Here is a 16,273-nt window from a genome sequence, read left to right on the forward strand (position 1 = left end):
CCCATGGATTTCCCTGGTCACCATCTGAAAGCCAGTATGCTCATTTTTCAGATGAAAAAGGTGAGGGTTGGGAAGGTAAAGCTGCTTAGTGTCTCTACAAAAATGCATTTGTGGCTGGGAGTGGTGACACATGTCTGTAATCCCAGTGGCTTAAGAAGCTGAGGCAGGAGGATTGTGAGTTCAAAGCCAGCCTCGGCAACTAAGTGAGGCCATAAGCAACTTATCCAAGACCATCTCAAAATAAAAAGGGCTGAGGATGCTTCTCAGTGATCATGCACCCTGGGTGCAATCTCCAGTACCCCTTCACCCCAAAATGCTTTTGTCTGTCATCTAGGTGCCTTAGGCACCTATCTGGGGCTTCCTATTTGAGTTGGGAGCTGAGTTTTCAAATCCAGAAATCCTTGGGTGGGTAAACAAGATTGCCTGGGGAACTGGGTACAAGTAAAATATTCTGCATCCCTACCCACCTCTGCCTTCGCTATTCCAGTCCAAATTCTATTCTTGGTTTCAGAGGGGTTACAACAACCTTGACTGACAGGCTAACTGCTCCATGGGGACCTACCTACCCAGGGATCCAGGTGGCTCCATCTAACTCTCCATTTCTGGGTTGTTCTGACTGCAAATGTGGGGAAGAAAAATAACAGCAATTCAAAAAGTGAGCCAACTGGCCTTGGAAAGGCCAAGAACCCAGCATTGGACCTTCTGCCTCCAGAGGAGGGAACCTCCCTTCATCCCTGTGTGGCAAGGCTGTGTAACTCAAGGCATGGGCTCCAGGTTTCCTGTTTCTAGGAAAAAGAATCTGATTGGCTCTTTGGGGCACCCACCCACCAGGCAAGCAGGAGCAAGGTTCCAAAGGGGACACTGTAAGCCAGATAGTCATACCAGACGGCATATACCAAAGTTAATTCTGCAATTCCTATCTTTACATTTCTATTTTAAAATATGCAATATATTTACATAAAGTTCAAAATCTACAAAAAAAGGTAAACAGTGACACCTTCCCTCCCACCCTTGTTTCTCCTTGAGGGAACCACATAGTGTCGACGCACAGCTGGACACACCTGTTCTGCCTCTTGCTTTTGTCAGTGTAGCTTAGAACTTTTTCTACCTTAGGGTCCAAGCTCCCTCTCCTTGCTCATGGCCATGCGGCTGTCTATTCTAGAGCTACTCACTCCTCTGACTAGTCCCCTGTGGACAGACATGGAGCTTGTTCGACGCCACCTCCTACTTCTCAGGGTTATTACAAGGAAAACAGGGATTTCTACACAGAGATGTGAATTGCAGGTCTGGGTCAGATTTGGCTTCCATAAGGTGTTTTACCTGACTGAAACTCAAGTTTCTAAACATTTGGTCAGCAATATTTAAAAGATAGGAGATTCAACCTAACCACCTGATTTCTAGCTCCTCTTGGAAGTCTTATGATCTGGCCATACTGGCCCATGTTCTTCCATCATTTGGGGCCAAGTGGAGCGAGGGGACCATGTGAGGTGCAACACCTCATTTGTTACTTGTTACCTGTTTGAGCCTGGTATCATTTTAAGGGAAGGGCCTCCTCCCTTCATAAATTATATTTTAAAAGGAATGCTATGTCCTCAGTGAAGGACTGAATGAAGTGACAACTAGAAACTACTTGTTTGTGTAGCTAACATTTATTGATCCTTCAATAAACACAAAGGACAATTCTGTCCTCACAGCACAGCTATCCTAGCATCTCAGGCCAGGAAGAAGCCAAGACTGAGCAGCACCACTGCCTTTAAAAGCTTTCAGAGGCACTAGATACGAATATGAGCTAGGAGGGAAGCCCTCCCTAAAGCATTCTGCAAGGCCCCACTGAGAGCAGCTGTGGGGCTTGATAAGCAGCACCTGCTCCAGAAAGCCAGCAGGAAGGACAAAACTGGAGGTGGGGGAAACGTGGGTCTGCCTCATGGATGGCAGTGAAGAACAGAGTCCGAGCTTCATTCAGAAGCCACCTGCCAGCCCAGCCTCCTGCTTTCCTTCCATTGTTACACATGCTGCCTGAAAAGGCCTCCCTCTCTAGAGGAATGCTGGCAGGAGCTTGCACTCCACCTCTCCCTTCTCCCTACCAGTGCCCATCTGGACAGCAGGCCATTGTTGAGAAGTGCCTGCTGCAGTCATTCAACACCCCCACACACCTACTGGTAGCAGAAGGGCCTGTCAATAGGTCTTGTGTCCACCGAGCCTCAGTGGTCAGACAGTAGAGAGGGACAAGCTGAGGGATCCCACAGCAGCCAAGTGCTGCAGACAGAGGCTTCATAGAGGAGCCACAGCCATATTTTTGACACCTGTGCCCTTACAGGGCTGATCCTGTCCTTGCAGGTTTCAAGGTTGGAGGGTCTGATGCTGGTCCACGTAGGTCCCCCATCTTGGTACTTGAGTCTTATCCTTTCAAGATGACCTTGAGAGCTTTAAGCTCATCCTGGTTGAGAGGATTCAGATTAAAACCCTTCAGCTCCGGTTTGCCTGGGGGGAGAAGAATTCTTGAGCAAGTTGTGCTTCCTGCTGCCCAACCTACTGCTGGCTCTGGAGTCAGGCCCAGGAAAGCGGCTAACTCTGCATTAATGCTGCCAAACAGCCTGTCTGACAGGATGGGCCTCCGGTTCTGCAGCACACTAGACGATGCACAGCAACACAGCTCCAGGGCCTCAAGAACCTGCAAAGTCACAGCTGCTGCCTACAGAACTACAGATTTATGCCAGATCCCATCACAGAAATGCTTAGGTTTACCTAGGATTTTAGTTCTGACCTTCACCACCTGAGCTTTAAAAAAATAATAATAATAATTAATTAACTGATTTTTTTAGTTGTACATCAACAGGCCTTTATTTTGTTTACTTATTTTTATGTGGTGCTAAGGATCGAATCCAGTGTGTCACATGTGCCAGGTAAGCGCTCTACCGCTGACCCCCCAGCCCCAGCCTACCACCTGAGTTATCTCGGTCAGAATTATCATGGTCCCTACATCAAGTGCTGGCATATGATATGACACCACCCCAGGCAGTTTCTGGTGCCTGGAAAAGAAGCTATGACAAGAGTTAAAAGACCCCCAAACCTCCCTATCCATTTTATCTCTGGGTGGCTACAACCACTACTTCAGCACATGAAGCTCCCATCACTGTCCATCTATGAGGGGCTTCCCATCCTGTCCTTCCAAGTGTGACTGATGGTTCCCTCCCCTCCTGGTTCCAGGTCCCCCAGGGCAATACCTTGGGCCTCAAAGAGGCGGTTGACCTTCACTTTAAGTTGTTTCCGGAGTTTTTCTATTTCTTTATCCAGGCGGTCCTGATCTGAAAAAATGAGGCTGTATTACAGAGAGAGAAACCCAGCCTCCCCCTAACCCCCTCAAGATGGGAGAATTTGGGAAAGAAAAGGGACCCCAGAAATCAACTGAGGAAGGGCTAAAGGCAAGAGGAACATGACCTGCCAAGATGAGGCTTGTGCATCCAGTTCCCCGACTCCTGGTTTACTCATCTTTTTTTCGTTATGCAAAGAACACTGAGGTGGCCAGTGGATGGCTAAGCCACCTTAGCACTGCAGGCCACCAGCCCTCAGTGAGCAAGGGAAGATTTAAATGTGAGAAACAAAACGAGGGATCTAGCCAACCTTGATGGCTGGAAAATAGATGACTGACGAATTTTACAAACCCGATTCCATCAAGGTTAGGGATTCTTAGAAAATGTGTGACCTGAACAATCAATGGGCAACTCTAATGCCTCAGCTTAATATAATTAACTTGGAGGACAGAAAAAGTGATCCTAACTCACTTCTTGGGAGACATGAACCTAAGAAGTTGTACATGACAGAAGCAGTTCTCAAATTTTAACCATCTATCAAATATTATGAAATCCCACCTGCTATGGGTAACTTTCAGGCTAATCTGCTTTCCCTCAGACTTTCGATCTTTTGGCTGAGGAGAAGCCCTGGAAGCCAAGCTTTAGGGTCTAGACAACGATCCTTTCTTCTTTCCCCTACCCCCAGTATTAGGGATAGAACCCAGAGGTGACTGACCATGGAGCTTCATCCCCAGCCCTTTTTTAAAATTTTGAGACAAGGTATCACTAAGTTGTTGAGCCAATCTTGAACTTCAGACCCTCTTGCCTCAGCTTCCCAAGTCACTGCAATTACAAGCGAGCACCGCTGCGTCTGGTTCAATGGTTCTATTTCTCATTGTAAATAGTGTCTCCTGAGTCTAATCAGCATATATCCCTGAGAACAATGATATGTCCTAGAACCCCTCTAGGTACACTGACTAGATCACATCTGTGGGCCAGTAGAGCCCAGAATTAGATCCTAAACCCAGAGAAGTGGCCCTGCTGAAAGCTCAGCCTGAGCAGCTTCCGGCCCACCACCAAGCACACTATGACTGTGTTTTTCAAACAAAAGTTGGAAACTCTTATAGGCTTGATCTAGTTTCCTGAGAATTTTGGTTTCAAAGGGTATAAAGAAGATACTCTGTCTTCAGGAACCAAGGCAACCTTGCTGGTCCTGTTGGTCCATATGATTTCAAAGATAAGAAGGAGAAAATATGTGTAATGTTTCCCAGCCAAGAACCCATGTTTACAAAGCCTTTTGGCTTCTATGATGTTTCTCCAGAGCTTTCAGAATTTTCATGGTTTTGGAAACAACACGTTAGGTGCCCAGGCTGTGGGAGGTTTGCTCTCCCCAAACCTCTGTTTTCAACCAGTCTCTACTGCAGGGGACATAAAAACAAAGCTCACTTGCAACTATGAGTAGGCTTGTGACTTAGCTATGGATGGCCTCGGCCAATGAGGTATTGCCAGGAAGTCCCTGGGGAGGATGGCCTTACTTCCAAACAGAATGCAAGGCCATATGTAGAGGGTCATCTGCCTTTCCTTCAGTCTGGCACATTATGGGACATGAGGCCCATAACGGTGACATGAGAATATACTAAAGTGCCACTGCTGGGCAGTTGTGGCAGTCTTCTGGGCAACTTCTTACATGGGAAAAATAGAATCACAGTTCCTTAAGCCTCAATTTGTTGGTCTTCTGTTATTTGTAACCCAGCTTATAAACAAGCACTATGCTATACATATGTTATTTCATCTCAACTTTTTAACTGTGCTATTTGGATGTGTGCCCCTTTTACAGATGAGGAAATAGCCCATAGTGACAGAGCAGGAATGAAAACATACATCAGTCTGAACCCTGTAGCAGAGCTGCCTTCCATCACACTGCCTGGGTTAAAGCTCAGCTGATATGAGAGGCAACCACATCCCTGGAGGCCTTACCTTTCTCAATCATTTCCTTCGTCTGAGGGTGAGACATCTTGATAAACATGCTCCCAAAGCAAACTATCACATCTTCTGAAATAGAAAACAGTCATTTTTTCAATAAGTATTTATTTTTAGCACCTATTATCTGCTGGATTGTTTCAGATGCTGAGAACACAGCAAAAGAAGACAGGGCTCCTGCCATCATGGAGCTCGTGTTATAGTAGATGGCAGGGAATAAAGGAAGATATGATTTGTTAGAGCCTGATGAGAGCTGGTGGGAAAAGAAAGCCAGTTAAGAGGAATACCAGGGAGAGGATGCATTACTCATACCAGGTGGTACAGGCCTCACTGATGATGTGATATCTGACAAAAAACTGAAGAAAGTGAGGGTGTAAGCCTGGCAGACATCTGGGGAAGAGGGAGTCAGGCAGAGGAAACAGGAACAGCAAAGATCTGTATAGTGTGCTTGGTGTTAGGAACAACAAAGAGACAGTGTGAGTCAATGTGTGGGGGTGGGGGGAATGTTTATGGGGGCTGGGTTACATGGAGTCTTGTAGGACAACTCTGGTACTCTGGTGAGATACAAAGCAACTGGAAGGTTTTGTACATGCTACTAAACTTTAAACAAAATGCAAATGTCTCCCTTGGCCCTAAGGCCTTTCATTATGACCTGACTGCTGCCCATCTCCAAGCTTATCTCACACCTTGCCCCTCTTACTTTCTCTGCCACCTGGCCTTATCCAAAGAACACTACCCCCTCCCTTCCTCCTGGATAGTCTCAATACCTACCCACATCCAATCTTATGCTGTACAACATAAGATATATAACTGGAAATTTTGCAAAAGCTAAAGACAAGATTGGATGTTGTTATACAGCACAACGGCCTGAACTGTCATTTTTATATATATCCCCTGTCTCAATGTCTACCATCATCATCGAGACAAGAGCTAATAATGGCCTATTGAACAGTGACATTTGCTCCTTCACCTCCACAGACTGTTTTAATTTCCCATGAGACTGAATCACACACATTTGTGGCCTCCTGCCTGATATCTAACAAGGACAAGGTGAATGACTTCAAAGACTGAATAGGCCTCCAGGTAAGGAAGTCTCAACTTACCAGAGAGGCTGAGATCCTTTTGTAGGGCCCTTAGGCCCTCTCGGTTCTGATTCCTTTTGGTGTCCAGATCCACAATCTGAAACAGGAGCAGACTGAAACTTAGCTGTCTCTTGCCCCAACCTGTCTCTTCTCAACACATGAGGGGCTGTGAAGATAACATCCTGCCTAAACTGGATTCAACTTCCAGGTCTTTAAAGATGAGGCCTTGTGCAGGTATCTAGCCCCCACAGAAGGTGCTAAGAAAATATTCACTGACTAAGTGGGTGATTTTATATTATCCACTCAAACTTGTGGGTATATCAGAATTACCATGGAGTGGAAACCTTTTCTCTAGACATTGTAATTTAAAAAAAGACCTAAGAAGCTCTGTTTTCAGAAAAGCTCTTCTTGTTAATTCTGATCTAGTATTATAAGAAACCCAATAATAAAAGAGCTGGGCACCATGGCACAAGCCTGTAATCCCAGCAGCACCTGAGACTAAGACAGGAGGATCACCAGTTCAAAGCCAGCCTCAGTAACTTTGAGTCGCTAAGCAACTCAGTGAGACCCTGTCTCTAAATAAAATACAAAATAGGGCTGGGGATGGGGCTCAGTGATTGAGTGCCCCAAAGTTCAATCCCTGGTGCACCACCCCACCAAATGGAGCTATGAACAGAACCTACCTTGTAGGTTCCTGAACAAGAAACTGAATAAGCTAACACAGTACCTAACACACAGTGTATAATAAACTTTAACTGCTATTTTGATTCCCATTTGGCAGACCTTTAAACAGTAATTTGACAGGCTCTTCCCAAGCCCCTCTTCTTCTCAGTGAATACCTGACCCCCTCTCGTGTGTTCTCACTGGAGATGAGGAATTCAGGAATCATACTTGATTCCGATGGCTCAGTCACTCCTTTATCTAGACATTATCACAGCCTACTGAGTCCGTCTCCAAAATGTTTCTGATCAACTCACTTTTTAACATCACCACCACCACCTGATCCCTAGTCTGGGCTAGGACGACGGCCCCTTGCAGGTCTCCCTGCCTCCACCCTGGTCTCCGCCCCCACTACATTGTGCACTGCACGCAGCAGTCACAGGGATCCTTTAAAAACCTACCCGCCCCTCAACCTATGAACTACCTTCAAGCATTAAAATTATGAACCAGACCCACCCAAACTTCCCTGTGCGGGTCTACCAGGCCCTAACGTTTCCCCTCGCGCCGAATCGCAAGGCCCCTCGGACCTCTTCCGTGTTCCTCTTGTCCTCTCAGAGCACTGATCGGGTGCAGCACCGAGATCCACCAAGGGGTTCAGAACTGCGTTTTGAAAGGGATGCTGGGGAGCTCGCGGCGGCCAGAGAGGGGCAAGAACCGAATGCCCTCTTAACCAACGCCCGCGGAAAAAGGGGCCCAGGCCGAGCGACGGACCCACGTCGGCGCAGCCGCTGGGCCCCAGCACAGCCCAGGCCAACTCACTGCCCCCCGCGCACTTCCGAAAGGCCTCGCCGCTGGGCCCAGGGCCGTGGATGGCCTCCCACCTGCTGCTTATCCGCCAGCACCTCCTCGGCGAGTTCCTCCACATCCACCAGGTACTTCAGGATCCGCTCCGCCTCCGGTGACAGCATGGCTCCTGACAGCTCCGGTCACGGATCCGATCAGGCCCCAAGCTCCACTCAAGCCGCACCGAGGCCCCGTCCGCGCAAGCGCCGGTGGAGAGGGCTTCCGGCGCGCCTGCGCAATTCAAAGAACGGTGACGCGCAAACTCCACGCATGGGGCCGAGAGGCGGGGCCTAGCGTGGGGTAGGTTTGAAGCGCCCTCTGCAGGCCGGGACAGCACGATTCTCCCAGCTGCCGCTGTTACCGGTACCAGGGATTGAACCCAGGGGCGCTTAACCACAGAGCCGCGTCCCCAGCTCTTTTTTTTTTTTTTCCCTCTTTTTCTTTTTTTTGAGACAGGGTCTCACCAAGTTGCTTAGTTGCTGGGATTGCAGATGTGTGCCACTGCCCACTAGCCCACTTTCTTTCTTTAAGTGAAATTTATTTGGTTTAGAATTGTAGGTTGACTTTTTTTTTTTTTAAAGCACTTGAAAGATGATGTTCTCTTGTCTTCAGAATGATGTGACTTTTAATGAGATGTCAGTTTCATGGTCTCTTTGTCCCTACCCTTGAAAGTCAAGCACTCTACCAGCTGAGCTAATCCCCAGCCCTCTGTTTCTCTTTGGCTAGCAAAGCAATCAACCTTCTTCTCCCTTTTTTCAAGACCTTGTCTTCGTTATTGGATTGAAGACGGAGGAGGACAGAGGCTTTCGGCTACACTGTTACATCTGGAACTTAAATATAAAAGAGTCAATTAAACTTTTGGTATTCCTGCCATTTGTATTTGGTCTGCATCTGTTTGCTTTACCAAATAAACATTTTGTTATTGTAAAAAACAAAAACAAAACAAACAAAATAACAGAGGTCCCCTAAAGATCTCCATGCCTAAACCCCTTATTGGTATAGCAGCCACATCCAAGGCTCAGAGAAAGGAGAAGACTCTGACCTGCCTCCCTGATTCCAGCTTTTTATTCTCCCCTTTGGCTCCTGGCAGCATCGCCCTTTCACATTCTTGTCTTACTTAATCACAGCAACATTTGTATAGACAGGATTTTTTTGTTTGTTTGTTTTTGGTACCAGGGATTGAACTCAAGGGTACTCCACCACTAAGCCACATCCCCTGTGAAAGGAAAGTGAGAAAGCAAGAGTTTCTTTCATCCAGCCCTTTTGTATTTTATTTAGATCCAGGTCTCACTGAGTTGCTTAGCACCTCACCTTCTCTGAGGCTGGCTTTGAACTCGCGATCATCCTGCCTCAGCGCCCCTCCAAACTGCTGGGATTACAGGCGTGTGCCACCATGCCCGCCTTGACAGGATTCTTATTGCCCCATTTTACAATTGCAGGCTGAGGCCAGAAGGACAATGCCTCACCAGGCATGGTGGTGCACACTTGTAATCCCAATGATTTGGGAGGCTGAGGCAGGAGGATCACCAGTTCGAGACCAGTCTCAGCAAGTTGGCAAAATCCTGTCTCAAAATAAGAAGTGAAAAGTAAAGGACTGGGGTTGAGGCTCAGTGGTAAAGCACCCCTGGGTTCAATCCCTAGTTACAAAAGAAAAGAGAAAGAAAAGACAAGAAGGGCAACGCCTGTCACACAGCCAATCAGGCTCAGACGGGGTCTGGAAGTGCGCTGTCTCCACTCCACAGCTGTCTCTGGACTCTTGCCAAAATTGTGGCCCCAGAAATGCAGTAGCACCTCCTGTTTGCCTGGCCTTCGGCTGCCTGTAACTACCAGAGACACAGCTAATTCTCCCTGAAGCCGCCTGGTGAGGGGAAGAAGGGAGGTTCATTAAGGATTCTTCATGGAGGGTGAATCTGTCGTCAAACCCAGGATGTTTTGTGTAAACACCTTCTGGTTCAGAAATGCAGACACAGGCCCTGGGAAGGAAGCGGAGCATTTGCCAAGGAGAGCCGAGCTTACTTCCGGGCCCCAGAGATGCCTGTACCCTAGCACCGGGTCTCACCCACTTTGGGGCTGAAAGAGGGCTGGACAGGGTGACCCCTGACCCTTGCCAGATGGGTCTGCATGAGGAGGGGTGGATGGAGGCTCCCACCTCAGCAATTTCTTAGAGGCCACCCCTGGCTGCTGGAATTTGGGGAAGTGAGTCATTGTCATAACCAAAACTTCAAGATGATTAGACCCGGAAGGGCTCTTGGAGATCACTTACGTTTCAGATCATTTATTTCAAAAATGTATATTGACTTCCGAGCCTTGTGATAGGGAATCCGCCATGAACAAAACCAGACATGGTCCCTGCCCTCAAGGAGCTCCCAGTCACTGCGTCAGACAGATAATACACAAAGGAGCATGTAAATGTACCTCAAATTAGGTGGTGATAAGTGCTAGAGAGGAAAGCAGAGCTGAGCAAGGTAGAGAGGGAACCTTGCAGGTGGTCCAGGAGGGCTGCTCTGAGGAGGTGATGGTGGGCCAGGTGGCTATCTGGGGGAACAGCATTGCTGGCAGAAGGAACAGCAGGTGCAAAGGCCCTGAGATGCACCTTTGGAAGAACAGAGAGACCAGTGCCAGAAAGAGAGGGAGAGAGCAGGAGATGGAGTCCGAGGGGGAATGGAGGTGTTGAGAATACCCGGCTGTAGACAGCATTATCAGTGTCCCGCCCCAAACCACAAACTCCTCCCTGGACCACAAGCCTGTGACTATGGCTGGTCTCTGCTTGCTGATGCAGGTTGAGTAGGGAATGCAGGTGAGTTAACACCTGCAGGAAGGAACCCCACCAAGAAGTCAGAGGAATTAATGATGGCGTCCTGGTGTCTGTCCTGTAGACAAAGGAGGATGGTCGCTGAACCCAGGGACAGTGGGGCAGTGGCCCATGGTGGGACCTCTGCTCACACTCCACCACCAGCCTGGATGGATTTTCTTCCACCTGCACAACTTCTTCAAATCCCCCACTTGGCCAACATCTCTTCTGGACCCTGAAGCTTCCTGGGCTGGCTTTGAACTAGTGATCATCCTGCCTTATCAGATGGATTTTGTTTTGTCTTGTTTCTCTGAATCTCCCCCTCTCTAGACCTGAGCTCCTCAGAATGGAGAGTGGGTCTCATGTTTACTGTGTATCTCCAGATACAACCATGCAGCCAGGCACACAGTAGGGCACACAGTAGGCGCTCACCCCTGCACTGTTTATGGGATGAATGAATGAACTTCCTAAAATCCAAACTATCTGAAGACGAACGGAGCCACCTCAGGGCAACCAGCTCGCCATCACAGGAGGCAGGCAGGGGAGCCACGGCCGGACCACCAGGTGCCCGGAGAGTGCAGGGAGATCAAGGTCTGGGCAGGGTGGTCTTTTTTTTTTTAAAGTAGATTTGGGGGTTTGGCGTTATATTTTTATTTTATTTTATTTTGAGAGAGAGAGAATTTTAATATTTATTTTTTAGTTCTCTGCAGACACAACATCTTTGTTGGTATGTGGTGCTGAGGATCGAACCCGGGCCGCACACATGCCAGGCGAGCGCGCTACCGCTGGAGCCACATCCCCAGCCCCAGGGTGGTCTTTGCTAACCCAGAACCTCCATGGCATCATTTTGGAGTGTGTCCCCAGCTTTAGCGGTCCCAATCCCAGGGAGGTGGCTTCTGGGGCTTTGGTGTGTGAGGACTGGAGCCACCAGGAACAATGCCCCACTATTCCCCTATGTCTTTTTTTTAGCCACTTCTGTGGGTTCAGTGACCAGCCATCTCCTTGGGGAGGACTGCCCTCGGGCTGCTAGAGCCTCTTGGAGGAACCTTCAAGCAGTAGCCTAACATCTCAGCCATCTTCCTGGCCTGTGGCAAGGCAGGGGTGGGGTGGGTGGCAATGAGGTGGAGCTTACACCCTGGAGCTGCTCTGCAGGATCAGCTAAAGCAGTCCCCCAGAGAACTTTTTCTGAGATCACGATCCTGCTGGGCTTCCTCTTCTTCCTTGTCCTGTCTCCTTCAAACCTTCCTGGTCAAAACCCTCCAAGGCTCCCATTTCACTCCTTACCGAAGCCCATAGGACCGTACATGACCTACCCTCCCTCCCTGAGTTCTCTCCTACTTCCTTGCAATTCTCAAACAAGTCAGACTTGGTCCTACCCCAGGGCCTTTGCACTGGCTGCCCCCTCTGCCTGCTGTTACCCCTGCTGCTTACATGACTCTTCCTCACCTCCTATAAGTTTTTGCTTAAGTGTCACTTTCGTAATGAGACTCACCCTGACCACCTTAATTATAAATGCAACCTACACCCTCCCAGTACTCCTGATCAGCTTCCTCTGCTCTAATTTTTCTTTTCTGTAGCCTGTCACCTTCCGGCAGGCTATGTAATTTCCTTACTGATTAAGTTTAGGGTCAACCTCCCTCTGCTGTAAAGGACACGCTATGAAGACAGGAATCTTTGTCTTAAATGCCTAGAATGGTACCTGGCCCATAGTAGGTGCTCAATATACATTTTTGAATAAAAGAGTGAAGAGATGAGCCCAAATCCTCACCAAAATGGATTCTCTCTGAGTCCAGGCTCTTAACACAGATGGAAGATGCTGAAGAGGGAAGTGGCAGCTCAGGCCAAGTCTTTTTGAAAATGAGGTTCTGGAGTTTGTTCTCAGAGCAACGAGAAGCTGTCAGAGGGTGTGAGCAAGCACGGGCACTGCTGGGTTTGCCTGGTGAAGCCCCTCTGGCTCTGGCGGGAGGATGGGCTAACAGGGGCTGCGGAGGAACAGTCCTCTGGGTGGTGTGTATGTGTGTCGGGGTGGGAGGGGACGCTGGGGGCTTGAAAGGGTGACTAGGCCAAGAGGGCTCAGTGTGAGAAACCAGCTGGACCTCCCAATTCCCCAGGCAGCCTGGGTGGCGGCTCTGCCAGCTCCGGCCCTTGAGAGATCCAAGAGACCCAGCACCCTCCCCACACACACCCGGCCTGTCCGGCAGATGGCTGTGTGCTTGCCTGGGTGGTCCCTGGCGCCGCCCTCTACTTCCTTTGTGCCTTTGTGGGCTTGGCAGGTGGACGGGAAGCCTCCACTTCCTCTCCTCCCCTGACCCAGAGAATAATCTCTTACATTCATGGGATTCCCCTTTGTGCCCTCCCTCTATCCTCCCACATCCCTGGGTGATGCCGAAGTCGGATTCCCATTGGGCAGATGCGGACACTGAGGCCAGGAAAGAGGCTGGGATCTTCCTGAGGTCATGCAGCCAGATGGGGACACCAGGTGGGGACAGGTCTGCCAATTCCTCACGCCTAGATTTTTCACCAGGCAACAGATGAACCTATGGCTTGAATTGGACATTCCAGACCTCCCTGAGCTGCTCTTCACTACTTTTTATTCATTCATGTTAATTCCATGAATAGATTCTTCTTATCAATATTGCTGGGCGTGGTAGTGTGAGCCTGTAGTCCCAGCGACTGGGGAGTGGAGGCAGGAGGATTACAAGTTTGACAGCAGCCTCAACTTAGCCAGACCCTGTTTTAAAATTTAAAAATTAAAAAAAAAAAAAAAAGAGGGCTTGGAATGTGGCTCAGTAATGGAGCACTCCTAGGTTCCATCTCAAGAACTGGGGGAAAAATAAATGACAATATTACCGAGAAGATCAAAGCTACTTTTTGACACTGCGTCTCAGTTCCCCGGAGAGTCCTAGTTTGAGTGTATCTTTTCAGAACTGTGATATGCCTTTAAGGACCTGCTCATGGATCCAGAGAAAGGGGCTGGAGTGTGTGTGGAGGGCAGGGAGGCAGGTTGGAGGGCCTAGTCCCAAACCTGTTGCTCTCAGCCATCATTGATGGGTGCATTCAGAGTTTTCTCTTATTCTTTAACAGCTGCAAAATATTGTATGGTGTATGGGGCTGGGGTTACAGTGCAGTGGTAGAGCACTTGCCTCGAATGTGTGAGGCACTAGGTTCAATCCTCAGCATCATAAAAAATAAATAAATAAACAAGAGTCAGGCGTGGTGGCGCAGGCCTATAATCCCAGTGGCTCCGGAGGCTGAGGTAGGAGGATAACGAGTTCAGAGCCAGCCTCAGCAAAAGCGAGGCACTAAGCAACTCAGTGAGACCCTGTCTTTAAATAAAATACAAAATAAGGCTGGGGATGTGGCTCAATGGTTGAGTGCCCCTGAGTTCAATCCCTGGTACCAAAAAATAAAAATAAAAACATACATAAGACAAAGGTATTATATCCATCTACAACTAAAAAAGCATTTAGAAAAATTCTATAGTGTAAAGGAACTATATAGTTCATTGCTTGATTTTTATCATCTAATTTTTACATTTATTTTTTATGCACCAAAATACAGAGGGTTGAATTCATTGCATCCCTCAACTCTTAACAGGTAATCATGTTAGACCTGCTAGGATCCTTTCTTTATATAATTTTCTCCTTGTCCCCCATCCCTACTCAGTTCTGACCTCATGGAAACCCTCTCTATGGTGTTTGATGTGCATCCTCATATATTTAAGATATCTTGCAAAATACATAGTGTTGTTTTATGTGTTTCTGTATTTTTGAAATTCTTATAGTAGTATAACACATAGAGGAAGCCAGGTGTGGTGATGCACGCCTGTAATCCCAGAGATTCTGGAGCCTGAGGTAGGAGGATCGAGAGTTCAAAACCAGCCTCAGCAACTTAAAAAAGCCCCAAACAATCAGCAAAACCTTGTCTCAATACAAAATATAAAAAGGGCTGGGGATGTGTCTCCGTGATTAAGCACCCCTGGGTTCAGTCATCTCTGGTACCAAAAAAAAAAAAAAAAAAAAAAAAAGAAGAAGAAGAAGAAAAAGAAAAAGAAGAAAGAAAGAAAGAAAAAGAAAGAGAGAAGCATACCTAAGTGTCATTTATTTGTTTTGGGTACTGGAAATTGAATCCAAGGGCACTTAGCCACTGAGCCACATCCCAAGCCCTTTTTTACTTATTATTATTTTTAAAAAATTTGAGACAGCATCTCACTAGGTTGCTAAATAGCTGAGGCTGACTTTGAACATGTGATCCTCCTGCCTCAGCCTCCTGAGCCACTGGGATTAGAGGGGTGCGCCACCGCACCCAGCTATGAGTATACTGTTTGTGAACTTTTCCTACTTTTTTTTTTTTTTTTAAAGCTTCTCTTGATGTTTCTCAGATCTGTCCCACTCAGTTCCTTGCTCCTGCAGCTCTGAATGACTCGGGGACTGCTTCGCCTTTTCCCATCAACACCCCCCCACCCCCCCACCCCCGCCAGCACCACACCAAACATCCTGGTGCAACATCTCCTGTCATGGGGCACATGCATACTTTCTCCCCCTCCTCCTTTGGAGCAGCTGTTCTCCTTCACAACTCTCTCCTCTCTGTGAGGCTCATCCTCACCACTATTGGGTGTAGTCAGCTTCCTATGGCCGGCCAGTGTCACTGCTGTACGTATTGCATTGCTGTCTCCTGCAGACAGGCATTTAAGTTCTCTTCCATCTTTGTGGATCTTAAGAAGCACTGGCTGCAGGGTCTTTCAGGAACTCGCCTCTGTGTCCTTGACTCTGAGATCCATTCTTTCCCACTTTGTCTTCCTCTGCTCTTAACCCCTAGTTCCCAAAAGTACCCCGGCTTTCCCAGCTCTCTGCCTTGCTCAGGCTGCGCCCTCCCGCTGACGTGCCCTTTGGTTCCTTCTCTACTTGTTGAGTGCTCACTCTTCCCTCAAGGACCCTCCTCCTAGAAGACCCTGCGACAGGCACCTGGATACCCTTTGCTCTCCTGCAGGTCTTCCAAAGGAATTTGATTCTCATTTTCTTCTGGCATTAATCACTTTCCTGCTTTGGACCAGAATTTTTTTTAATGCCTTTGGATTTCTTGCAAGTCCAGGAATCCACTGAGGACAAGGACCCTCAGGGAGAAGTCTGCTGAATGGTTGAGTAAGGCCCTAATCTAACTGCAGGGAAATTGAGGGTCCCTTCATTCTCTCCTGCTCCTTCTCCACCCTCTCCTCCCTCCAGGTTTTATTTTTTAAAAATTTGAGACAGCATCTCACTGGGTTGCTAAATGGCTGAGGCTGCCTTTGAACATGTGGTCCTCCTGCCTCAGCAGGAGGAACCTCCTGAGGTTCAGCCATCCAGAACCTCCTGAGTAGCTTATTCCTCTTGAAAGACAATGGGCCATGGAGTCAGGGCTTCCCCTGTCTCCGGTGGAGATGGGCAGCTCAACCCTTCTATGTCATGGGTGTCTGCATCCACTTATTCACTCAGGGCAAGGGTTACTGAGTGCCGACTTAGTGCCTTGCCCTGGGGACCTAGTGATGAACAGGACAGGACCAATCTTGGGTCTCCTGGGCTTTCAGCCACAAGGATGTGATCAGCATTTATGACCTTACTATTCCTCACTGTGATAAGGCTTGGAAGAAA

General features: G+C 48.2%; 1 protein-coding gene across 1 annotated transcript; it reads right to left on the reverse strand.

Annotated features, from left to right (window-relative positions):
* Positions 1–1,630: 1,630 nt before the first annotated feature.
* Pdrg1 (p53 and DNA damage regulated 1) lies at positions 1,631–8,092 on the reverse strand. The gene is made up of 5 exons (XM_005320585.5): positions 7,894–8,092; positions 6,374–6,449; positions 5,268–5,342; positions 3,225–3,305; positions 1,631–2,481 (listed from the first exon to the last, which is right to left on the reverse strand). The coding sequence occupies exons 1-5, from the start codon at positions 7,978–7,980 to the stop codon at positions 2,399–2,401; spliced, it is 402 nt and encodes a 133-aa protein (XP_005320642.1). The 5' UTR covers positions 7,981–8,092; the 3' UTR covers positions 1,631–2,398.
* Positions 8,093–16,273: the final 8,181 nt, after the last annotated feature.

The sequence above is a fragment of the Ictidomys tridecemlineatus genome, chromosome 5, assembly GCF_052094955.1.
Source record: "Ictidomys tridecemlineatus isolate mIctTri1 chromosome 5, mIctTri1.hap1, whole genome shotgun sequence".
Classification (NCBI taxonomy): domain Eukaryota; kingdom Metazoa; phylum Chordata; class Mammalia; order Rodentia; family Sciuridae; genus Ictidomys; species Ictidomys tridecemlineatus.

Excerpts from the sequence above, each read along its gene's own strand:
- Pdrg1 (XM_005320585.5), bottom strand. The coding sequence starts at position 7,980 with ATGCTGTCACCGGAGGCGGAGCGGATCCTGAAGTACCTGGTGGATGTG. Across the intron at positions 6,450-7,893 it reads TGCTGGCGGATAAGCAGCAG|ATTGTGGATCTGGACACCAA; the intron begins GTGGGAGGCCAT and ends CTCCTGTTTCAG. Across the intron at positions 3,306-5,267 it reads GAAGGAAATGATTGAGAAAG|ATCAGGACCGCCTGGATAAA; the intron begins GTAAGGCCTCCA and ends TCATTTTTTCAG.